The sequence below is a fragment of the Monodelphis domestica genome, chromosome 7 (assembly GCF_027887165.1).
Source record: "Monodelphis domestica isolate mMonDom1 chromosome 7, mMonDom1.pri, whole genome shotgun sequence".
NCBI classification, from domain to species: Eukaryota; Metazoa; Chordata; class Mammalia; order Didelphimorphia; family Didelphidae; genus Monodelphis; species Monodelphis domestica.
In genome coordinates, this window is record NC_077233.1 from 89,100,092 (window position 1) to 89,111,068 (window position 10,977).

The following is a 10,977-nucleotide window of genomic DNA, read 5'->3' on the forward strand; positions in this document are numbered from 1 at the left end:
AGATTTTTGTAGGCTGGTCTGCAGAGTCAAACATTATTTATAACATTATTTCAAGAAAACATGCTTAAAATTCAAGCATCCACTATATCGTGACAATCCACTCATAAGTTGTGGACTTCCTGCAAATAAACCAGCTCATTTTACATTGTTATCTTTCAAAAAGAACAAAACAAGATGGAAATTTTGTGATTCTGCTTTTTAGCCATGGCAGAACATTTGCCTCTAAGGGACCAGGAGAATCTCTGAGGAGCAATACTATTTAAGCGAGCAGATGTTTTTCAAACACCTACCCTGGGCAGAGTTAGGCTAAGCACTGGGAGGTTAGATAAGGAATATAGGTAGATAGATAGATAGATAGATAGATAGATAGATAGATAGATAGATAGATAGATAGATAGATAGATAGATAGATAGATAGATAGATAGATAGATAGATGGATGGATAGATGGATGGATGGATGGATGGATGGATGGATGGATGGATGGATGGATGGATGAATAGATAGATAGATAGATAGATAGATAGATAGATAGATAGATAGATAGATAGATAGATAGATAGATAGTATGGATGGATGGATGGATGGATGGATGGATGGATGGATGGATGGATGGATGGATGGATGGATGGATGAATAGATAGATAGATAGATAGATAGATAGATAGATAGATAGATAGATAGATAGATAGATAGATAAAGGTTAGATAAGGAAAGGTCCTCACCACTGTAGATATAATCTAGTACATACTCAAATCTGTCTTCAGATACTTCCTAGTTGTGTGACCCAGGGCAAGTCACTTAACCTTAATGCCCACTGCCTAGACCATACCACTGTTCTAACTTGGAACCAATACACAGTATGGATTGTAAGATGGTAGGTAAGAATTTTTAAAAATTAATCTAGTAGGTCCACTGTGGACCTGAACTCTGGATTCCTCTCCTGAGTCTGTCACACTCTAGGATCACCTTGGGAAGATCAGGGAAGCTCCAAGCACCAGGAGAGGTAAGAAGCAATTATTTCCTTAAGAATCTTTTGCAAGACACTTGAGTGTGGCCTGGACCAGTTAAAATGTGATTGAGAAATATTGAGTAAAACAAATAAAAATACAACACAACATAGATAATGTTAATTTGATGTTTTTAAAGTCAACATACAGCCGATAGGGATCCATTTCTATTTAAGATTGTTATAACTGCCCTCAGCCATCTCAAACCAAAACTATCCTGTCAAGTGGGGAAAAGGAAATAAATAGAGAAGGAATTTGTTTTCTGAGAGAAGAAATGTAGTATTTGGAGATTCCAGATAACTCTTAGGGATTGCCTGGCACAAACAGATTTGGAATCAGAGGACTTCGGTTCAAATTCCAGCTCCAAAATTTACTATCTGTATGACTCTGGGCAAATCACAGTTCCTCTGGGCTTCAGTTCTCTCATCTAAGTCCTGAGTAGTATATATAATGAACCCTATGAAATTATTCAAATTTTCACTGTATATTGCCATTGGGCTAGAACCATGTGTCATATCTTACATTATTAGAGCTGAGTAGAATGAATTCAAATACTCCAGATAATTTCATGAGATTCATCGTTCATGCTAATTGAGACTGAGCTGGGCTTTGATCTCCAAAGTTTTTTCCAAACTAGATCCTCTAATCCTCAATACTCAGGCTGATTATTCATGCATTGGATTATCCAACCCTGGACTCCTCTCCTTGATTCCTGATTTTCCTTAACTCATAAGTAGGCTGGCCAAAAATAAGGGATGACCAGACTCAGCAGCTCTTCTCCTTGGGAGCAGAGGTTTGCTGAGAGCAACTGAGGTCTCCACATGAGCCATCTGGATCTTCTTCAGGTCTGGAGTAGTGGAAAGAGGGCTAAGACAGGAATCTGGAGGAAAGGTCTCAAGCCCCAGATATACTTCATCACTTAGGCAACTCTCTTGACCTCACCTACACCCAGTTTCCTCATCTCTAAAATGAGGGGGTAGGATAAGCTGATCTCTAGAATTCCTTTTAGCTCTGATATTTTATGATTCACCCGCCCACCTTCTCCCTTCCTCCTTACCTCAGCCAAGGCAACTAAATATCAAATGTTTTTAAACCAAAAAAGCTCTTGGGACTCAACTTTGAGGCAGATTTACCCATGGATTGGTCCACCCATGGATGTGATTCCAAGTCTCTTCACTCTTTCTCCCTAATGATCAATGAATGTTAAAACTATAAGGGACATTAAAGGATTACTACCCTATACCTTGCCCATTTTACAGGAGGAGAAATTGAGTATCACTGAAGTTAAATGACTTGCCTAAAGGCACATTGTTCATAAGCAGAAGAGCTAGGACTAGAATTCAGGCCTCATGATCTTTGAGAGCAGGAATTTATTTCATTTCCGTAAAATGAAATGGAGAAGGACATAGTAAACCACTCTAGTATCTTTGCAAAAAAATCCCAAAAAGGGTAACAAAGAGTCATATATGACTGAAACAACTCAACAACAACTCCAAAATTCATATCCTGAGCACAGCATGTCATTGTTGTTGATCAGCAGGGTCTGACTCTACATGATCCCATGGACTTTCTTGGCAAAGATACTGGAGGGTTCTCTATTTTCTTTTCCAATGTGTTCCCATTTTAGAGGCAAATAGAGGTTAAGTGACTTGTCCAGGGTCATATAGATAGGAAGTATTTGGAGCCATATTTGAACTCAAGTCTCCCTGACTCCAAGCTAGTGCTCTATCTATTGCACCACCTAGCTATCTACATGGCCCATAATACTCCTTTAATAAATGCTTGATGGATTTGGGTTTCTTGTGTAGCAGAGCTGCAGCACACTCTCCAGCCACTTCCTCATTGGGAAGCTTGTTTCTAAGTCTCCTTCAAAGCCTAAATCAAGTCCCTCCTTCCTCCTTCCGCAAGCCTTTTCTATCCACATTTCTTCACAGAAATCCTTCCTTCCTCTAAACTTTAACTGTCTCCCCTGCCCAAGCACCTCTGGGTACCCACAGCCTGGTACTATTTCATATATTTTTGCTGTGTTCAAGTGTTGTCTTCCTCATATACTGTGAGCAACCTGGGGGCTATAACCACGTCATACAATTCTCCACCTTCTCCCCTACCCCCCTATTCTAGAGAACTTAAAGCAGGGCTTGCACAGGATAGGGGCTTACTAAATAATGACTTAGTGATTGGGCAAGAGAAGATAAAAGAATGAAAGGAGAGGGGAAAAGAAGCAACTGATATCTCTTCCTTTCTGGCTTCTGGTGATAGCTAGACAGAGTAGCCAAATGGTGAAAGGAAATAATAATTCTGTCTAAAAAGAGGCTGTGAGCAGATGAACACTTCCGGTCATTGCCATCCTAAGGCTGGCACAGAAGATAAAGGGTGCTGCATTTGCTCCTATAAGTCCCTGGGAGTTATTCTTTGGGCATCAGAGGTTCCTACCTCTGGAATGCTCCTAGCTGGGTACTTTCTGGATAAAGTCCTTTAAAGAGTCCAAACAGCAGGTAAAGCCCTTTGGCAGGTCAGCTCCAGGAATGAATTTCTCAGAAGGTTGGCACTGCCAGATGTTACATACCATGGCACCCTGATGGGGAAATAAATGAACTTTCTAGGTCAGAAACTAAGAACTACTATTGCTAAAGAATTAACAGTAAAAAGTACTTACATGTAAATAGTACTTTAGAGTTGAAAACAATCCTGTTAAATAGGTAGCAATACTTTTAGAGGGCAGAGAGGGGAACCATCAGGATCTGTGATTTCATCTGTAGGGGAATCTCTCTTTACTAAGACAGATCAACAGCTAAGAGTTGCCAGTGGCTCTGAAAGGATGAGCAACCATGTGGCCATTATGTGTCAGAGCTAAAACTTGAACTTACCATTTCCAGATTATAGGGTTAGTCCTCTCTCTGCTATTCCATTCCTATCCATTAACAAACCTAATCTAACAAAGAGGAAAAGAGAAATAGAGATGGATAGACAGACAGCTATGCCCAAGGACACAAAGTTAGTAAGGGTTTTTAACAAACAAAGACAGACAAAGAAACTGGAGTTAAGGGAGGTTAAATGACTTAGTCTAGGATCATATATCTAGTAAGTATCTAGTAAGGGGGGGATTTGAACCCAGACCTTTCTGATTGCAAGTTCAGTGCCCTACACATTGCACAATAGTAGGGCCTGCCAACATTTGTGTTAAAACAGGATAACTATGAGAAGCCAGGGAAAGGCAACAGAGAAAGACTTTGGTGGAAATAAGTAAGAATGGTCTACAGTGTTCTCAAAGCCTCTACATACATCATCTCATTGGATCCTCACACCAATCCTACAAAACAAAGAGCGCATTTATTATCTTCCTCGTCATTTCTGGATGAAGCACAGAAAAATTATATGACACATCTAGTCAAAGGCAAATAACTTGGCCAAAGACACACAGCTAGATCAAAGATAGTGGCCAGGATTCAAACTCAGGCCCGGCTCCAAGTTTTTTGGTCTTTCCAATGAATAGACCTATCTCAATTGATAAGGTGTTTGGACACTTTGCTTTTTAAATCTAGATGCTGACAGTACCTAGCACAGGACTTCACACCCAACAAGAATTCTGTCACTGAGAAGCATAGAGGAAGGGTTTGGCGTCCTTTATTCCTGCCTATATTCTTAGCTCCTCATGCCAGGATGAGTGATATAAAAAAAGAAGATAGGGAAGAGAGGAAGGATGGAGAAGATGACACTGATTTTTAAAGTTCTCCCAGAGTATTTCACCCTCTTTTTCTTAGAGCCAAAAAAGAAAGAAAGAAAGAAACAAAGAAAGAAAAGAAGGAAAGAAAGAAACAAAGAAACAAAGAAGGAAGGAAAGAAAGAAAGAAAGAAAGAAAGAAAGAAAGAAAGAAAGAAAGAAAGAAAGAAAGAAAGAAAGGAAGGAAGGAAGGAAGGAAGGAAGGAAGGAAGGAAGGAAGGAAGGAAGGAAGGAAGGAAGGAAGGAAGGAAGGAAGGAAGGAAGGAAGGAAGGAAGGAAGGAAGGAAGGAAGGAAGGAAGGAAGGAAGGAAGGAAGGAAGGAAGGAAAAAGGCACTTGAGAATGAGAGAGAATCCTCAGATCAGCCCTGGTTTGAAGGGCAAAAAGATGTATTCTTTGGGGGCTACTACCAAAGGGAAAGAGAAGCCCCACTACAGGGACCCCCCCCCCCCACCCCAGACAACATTCGTAAAGACTGCACTGGTCTTTGTACCAGTGAGACTCTTACCTCCACTCCTGTGACTTTGTTCCTACCACACAGTAATGCACTGACAAATGCTTAACAACTAGCTTTCTTTCATTTTAAAAAATTATGCATGCTACACTTTTAAGAGTAATTGGCATTGTTAACATTTTCTCCAATACTTTCCCAAGACTAGACAATCAACAATATAATAAATCAAGCCCTGATTTGCAGTATTTGCCAACTGCAGAAGTATAAAGCTTACCCTGAAAACTGAACAATTAGCTCTACCCTGCCAGAACTGGCTCCAACACAACCTTGTACCACAAGCATCAAACTATGGCACCATCATCTTGGTGCTAGGAGAATGGTATCTCAAGAATACAGAAGTTAGGGGCAATGATATAGCCCTGTGGATAGAGTACCAGGACTGGAGATGGGAGGTCCTGGGTTCAAATATGACATTGGACACTAACCCCAGTTGCCTAGCCCTTGTCGCTCTTCTGTCCTAGAACTGATATTAAGTCCAAAAGGGTTTTAAAAAAAATAAAAAGTATACAGCAAGCTTATGACAGCATAAGGCCCCCACACCCCTTTTCTATTTCCTTTTCCTCCTTTTTAAGATCCCCAGTAACAACCACAGACTGAGCCTTGCCAATGAAAAGAATTACAAATGTGAGGGTTGGAGAGACCAGAAAGAAGCATTTAATCTAATCTCCTAATTTTACAGATAAGGAAACAGAGGTCCACATAAATTCTTGCCCGAAGTCATACATACAGCTGGTTAAAAATCTTGCCCCTCCTCTGCTGCTCCTCAGGCTGATCTCTCTATTATCAGCCTGGCTTCTCATCTCAACTGCAGAGTCTCTCTCTCCCTTACTTTACACCAAAATAGGTATCAAACGATAACATTTGTATAACCCAATGGAATTGCTTGTCAGCTCTGGGAGGGAGGAGGGAAGAAGGGAGGGAAATTAAATGAATCATGAAAACATGGAAAAATATTTTTAAAATAAACATTTATTTTAAAAAATCAGAGCCAGAAATCTGGCCTGACACTTCTTTGCTGTGTGACCCTGGGCAAGTCACTTATACCATACTGCTTAGTTGTTACCACTCTTCTGCCTTAGAACAATACACAGTATCAATTCTAAGATGGAAGATAAGGGTATTTTTTTTTTCATTTAATTTTTAAAAATCAGAGCCAAGTCCAGTGTTCTTTCCATTACACCTCACAAGAGTTTCCCAGAGGCCACAGGGTTTATACAAAGAGAAACTTGGGTTCCAGTCCAGGATCTGGATGGCTGAAACAACTTACATATGTCTCTCCTCCTCTCATGATCTGCAGTAAGCAACCATATGTTGGGAGGCTCCATATATGTCTTCTGCTTCACAAGGTAATGGTGAAAACCAGATGAGTTAATAGGGAGTAAAGAAGTTGAGAAAGTTAAAGACGCCAGATGGAAACAGGGAACCTTTTGTCGAGACAGGATGGTATTGTCTGGTATCACCCTTGTCTGGAAGGCAGGAAGAGAGAGTTCTGACTAGTCCCAGATTTGTCAGCTTCCTCAGCTGAAAATGAGATCAATAGAGCTCTCCAGCTCCAATGTTTGATTCCATTCTTATCAGGAAGGACTGGCAGTGAGTGTACCAGCTACACAGGATGCAAGCCTGCCCTCTCTTCCTAGCTTAATGGCCCCAAAGTCTACATATCTGGGCACTCTCAGTTCACAGAGAATTGGCCACTTTGTGTTAGGTTCTCATTGTTTAATTAAATAAACATTTATTAAGGGAGGTAGCTAGGATTGAGTGCCAGGACTAGAATTGGGGTGGAGGATGGGGTCCTAGGTTCAAATTGGATACTGTGTGAGCCCGGGCAAGTCACTCAACCCTTACCACTCTTCTGCCTTGGAACCAATATGCAGTAGCAATTCTAAGATGGAAGGTAAAGGTTTAAAAAAATAAAAATAAATATTTATTAACCTCCTACTGTGTACAAAATACTGTGCTGAACCCTGAGGAAGATAAGGTTTAGATAAGGCTTTGCCCTCTCCCACCCAGGGGGCTCACAGCCTTCCAGCAGGGATATGGCGGATATAGATAACTGTAATACATATTACATAAAAAGCATAATAGAAGGAGGCAGCTAGGCGGCTTAGTGGATAGAAAGCCAGGCCTGGAGATAGAAGATCCTGGGTTCAAATCTAGCCTTAAACACATCCTAACTGGGCAAATCATTTGACCTCCCAATTGCCTTGCCCTTCCGCTCTTCTGCCTTGGAACTAATACTTAGTATTCATTTGAAGAGAGAAGGTAAGAGTTTTAAAAAACCCCATATATTAGAAAGATGCAGAATAAAGCTATCCTTGTGCCTTGAGGGGTCTTCACTTACTCATCCCTTACCTTTAATTTCCAAGTCACTCCTACCTCAGGCTTTAACAGAGATGGTTCTGCTTGCCTTACACTTCAATCTTCAGAGGCCCCCAGAGAACTCAGCCTCTAGCCTGGCTCATGGGCCCTGGAGCCCTAAAGAAATGCAAGTCCCTGAGAGGGACAGAATCAATTCTTCTAGTCCCATTAAAAAAAAAAAGGATCTATATATAGGTAGTCCCTATACAGTATGCTGTGGGCAGACAGGATGTGGAGGAGGGAGAGAAGATTGTGGTCCCCGCCCTCTGGGAGCTTACAATGCAATAGCAAGAGACATGGGTAACCCAGGCAACAGGGAGATTGAAGCATTTTTAAAAAGGAACCAGCCTGATGTCTTGTAAAGAACACTCAACTGGGAGTCAGAAGGTCTGGGTTCTAGTCCCAGTTCTATTGATAACTTGCCAGGTAACCATGTAGAAGCTATCACCTTCTATCTCAGTAAATGAGAAGGTTGAATTAAATGAAAGTTGCATTCTATGAATCTATGACATAATGGGAGTCTGGTGATTAGACAAGTGCTCAGGGTTTGTATACAGTTAGATTCCTCAAATGTAATCAAAGCCCAAGTATGGACCATATTGTAGGAAAGAGATAATCCCTAGAGCTTCAGATGATGACAGAAGCCCTATAAAGATGCTTAAGGAAAATTGTGATATCATCATCATTATAACATTTATATTGCATTTGCAAAACACTTTACAAATATTATCTCATCTTTAGCTTCACTGCAACCCTGGGAGGTAGGTGCTATTATTTTCCCCATTTTACAGATAAGGAAACTGAGGCAGGGGTTAAGTGAGTTGTCTAAGGTTACATAACTAATAGGTATCTGAAGCAGGATTTGAACTCATGTCTTCCTGACTCCAGGTCCAAAACAATATTCCCTGTGGCCACTAATTTGTTAGAAAGAACATTGGATTGAGAGGCTAGGCTCTGCCACTGAATTACTCTATGACCTCAGCAAATCATTTGGTCTTACTTTTCTCATCTATGAAATGGAGAATGGGAATAATTTTACCATCTACTTCATAGTTATTATGTCAATCAAATCAGGTCATGGATGTAAAGAACTCAGGTGGATAAAGCACCACAGAAATGGCTTATAAACTTAAATTTTTTCCTTTCCTCAGATACACTGAGATTCTCTCTACCATCCCCCTTCATACTCCAGCAACTGTGAAACTGGCTGGCAGATATGAGGGGGAAACATCACAATACTGGAGTTGCAAAGAGGGTATACAGTCTAATCCAATATCTCAACAGGAATCTCAGCTATAATATTCTTGGTAAATGGTCATCCAGCTTCTGTTTGAAGATGTTTTCTGTGCTAGGAACCCCACTATGGCGGCCCATTCTGCTTTTGGCCATCATTAGTTGTTAGAAAATTTCTCCTTATTTAGAATTGAGATCTGGCTCTTTCCTGCTTTCATCCATGTTCTTAGCTCTTCCCTCTGGGGCCAACAGGACAGCTCTCTTCCAAGAGACAGCCCTTCAAGTACTTGAGGGAAGGCAATCATATCTTTCTCAAGTCCTCTCATCTTCAGGCTAAACATCCCTAGTTTCTATAACAAGCCTCCTATGGGATACAAAATAGGCTACTAAAGTAGCTACATCATTTGCTGGCAGACAGTGTAGATGTTGGGGGGTGGGGGGTCTGGCCATACTCACCTTCAGTGCACACTTCTGGCCTGTCACCTTGTGGAAGCACTCCAAGACCTTTCCATTCACACCCAGGCCCAGCACTTGTTTAGACAGCTTGTAATCATCGGTCACTGCATACTTCTTGGGCTCAACCTTGCCATGGGCCAGACTCCTAGGCCCACTCTTGGCATTCCCTTGGATTCCTACTCCCATGGCTCCCCCAGGACCAGGGCCTGAGGCTTGTCCTTCAGGTGTCTGCTCTTCCCGTTCACCATTGGGGTCCATGGCAGGACCGGGGGCTGGAGGCTCTAAGGATCACAAAGAGGGCTTCTCAGGGAATGCCCCTCATTCAGCAAGAGCCCCAGGCAGGGGGAAGTAGTGCTATGTGGCAGGGCTCATCCTCTGAGAAGCAGAGCGAGAAGGTCTCAGGGCAGTGCAGAGAACCTAGCCAGCTGCCTGAGAGAAGTGAGATGCCGACCACAAAGTGAAAGGAACAAATAAAATGGGGGTGGGGGGTGAGGGGAGTAAGAACCAGGAGTAGAAGGAGCTACTGACAAGAGCACCAAAGTTGAATAATCAGGGGTGGGAGGGGTGTACACCTGGGCCAAGCTGGTGTAGGCTACAGAAGGGGCAAAGTGTGTACCAAACACAGGTGAGGCTGAAGATCGCTGTGCCAGGGCCCGAGAGGGGCTAAGTGCATTAGAGGAGAAGGGAGCTGAGTAGGCGGGGGTGAAACTGAGAACTCAGGTGGAGTGAAGGCCAGATGTGCTGGGGTTGGGGGGAGGGAGGACAAGAGGGGAGGAGAGAACCTGAGATTAGAGAAAAGTCTGTGGGGGCCTAGTGAAGAAGAGCCAAGCTGAGGGGGGTGCTGAGCAGGAGGAGGCTGAGGGCACGCGCTAGGAGCGGGTACAGAGAGAAGGGCAGAGACTGGGCGCAGGTGTGCGGGCCAGCACCAGGTGTGTCCCGACCAGGTGAGGCGCAGGGCGCGGGGAGGGAGGCTCAGAAGTGGGAGCAGAGGCTGGGAGGGGTTCAGGAGGGGATGGCTACCTGGAAGCGGCGGTGCTGGCGGCGGCGCGGGCTGAGGGGCTATACCGGAGCCGGACTCGGATCCCGGGCCACGGCAGCCGACAAGCACTGGCCTGGGGCCCCCACGTGACCCGCCCCACGCGTCATCCCAACTTTGGGGCCCGCTCGGTCAGCCCTTAAAGGGGAAGGCCGAGACCTGGGGTCGGGGACCCAGAGGAGAGTGGGAGAGGCGGGGCCCGGAGGCCCAGACGCCAAGAGGGGAAAAGACAAAAAAAGGAAATGAAAACCACTCCCAGCTCCATCCTGCTTCCCCCTACTCACTCTGAGGAGCTCACGCGTCCCCAACTCTGTCCGGGCCACGGCGAGGTTTGACGCTCCAGAATTTAGGGGAGGGCAGCAAAGCTTGGGGGCAAGAGAGAAGAATTCGCCCCTCGAATGTGTAAGAAATGGGGGTGAGGGGTCCGCGGGAAAAAAAGACTAGAAAGAAGACCTTGAACTGCAAAGAGAAAGCGCTACTGTTGATCAAAAGTGTAGACTTGGGGGCACCTAGGGATTATCCAGATCTACCTCCCTCGCTTTACAAAGGAGGAAACTGTAGCCTCGAGAGGACATAAGTGACTTAATTAAGGCAACGTTAGTGGCGGAGCCGGGACACCAATGGCCAAAGCCAGCCAATCAATCAATCTAT

At 43.6% G+C, this 10,977-nt stretch overlaps 1 protein-coding gene across 2 annotated transcripts in view; it reads right to left on the reverse strand.

Moving 5' to 3' along the window:
• MAPKAPK3 (MAPK activated protein kinase 3) overlaps positions 1-10,498 on the reverse strand; it is a 90,284-nt gene extending 79,786 nt beyond the window's left edge. The window contains exons 1-2 of one of the 2 annotated variants that reach the window (XM_007499917.3): positions 10,311-10,498; positions 9,291-9,571 (exon numbers count right to left, since the gene is read on the reverse strand). In XM_007499917.3, coding sequence (XP_007499979.2) covers positions 9,291-9,548 — 258 coding nt within the window. In that variant the 5' untranslated portion in view covers positions 9,549-9,571; positions 10,311-10,498. The remainder of the gene's footprint in view (positions 1-9,290; positions 9,572-10,310) is intronic. The other variant, XM_001378787.4, reaches the window with a different exon arrangement.
• Between the last annotated feature and the right edge of the window lie 479 nt (positions 10,499-10,977).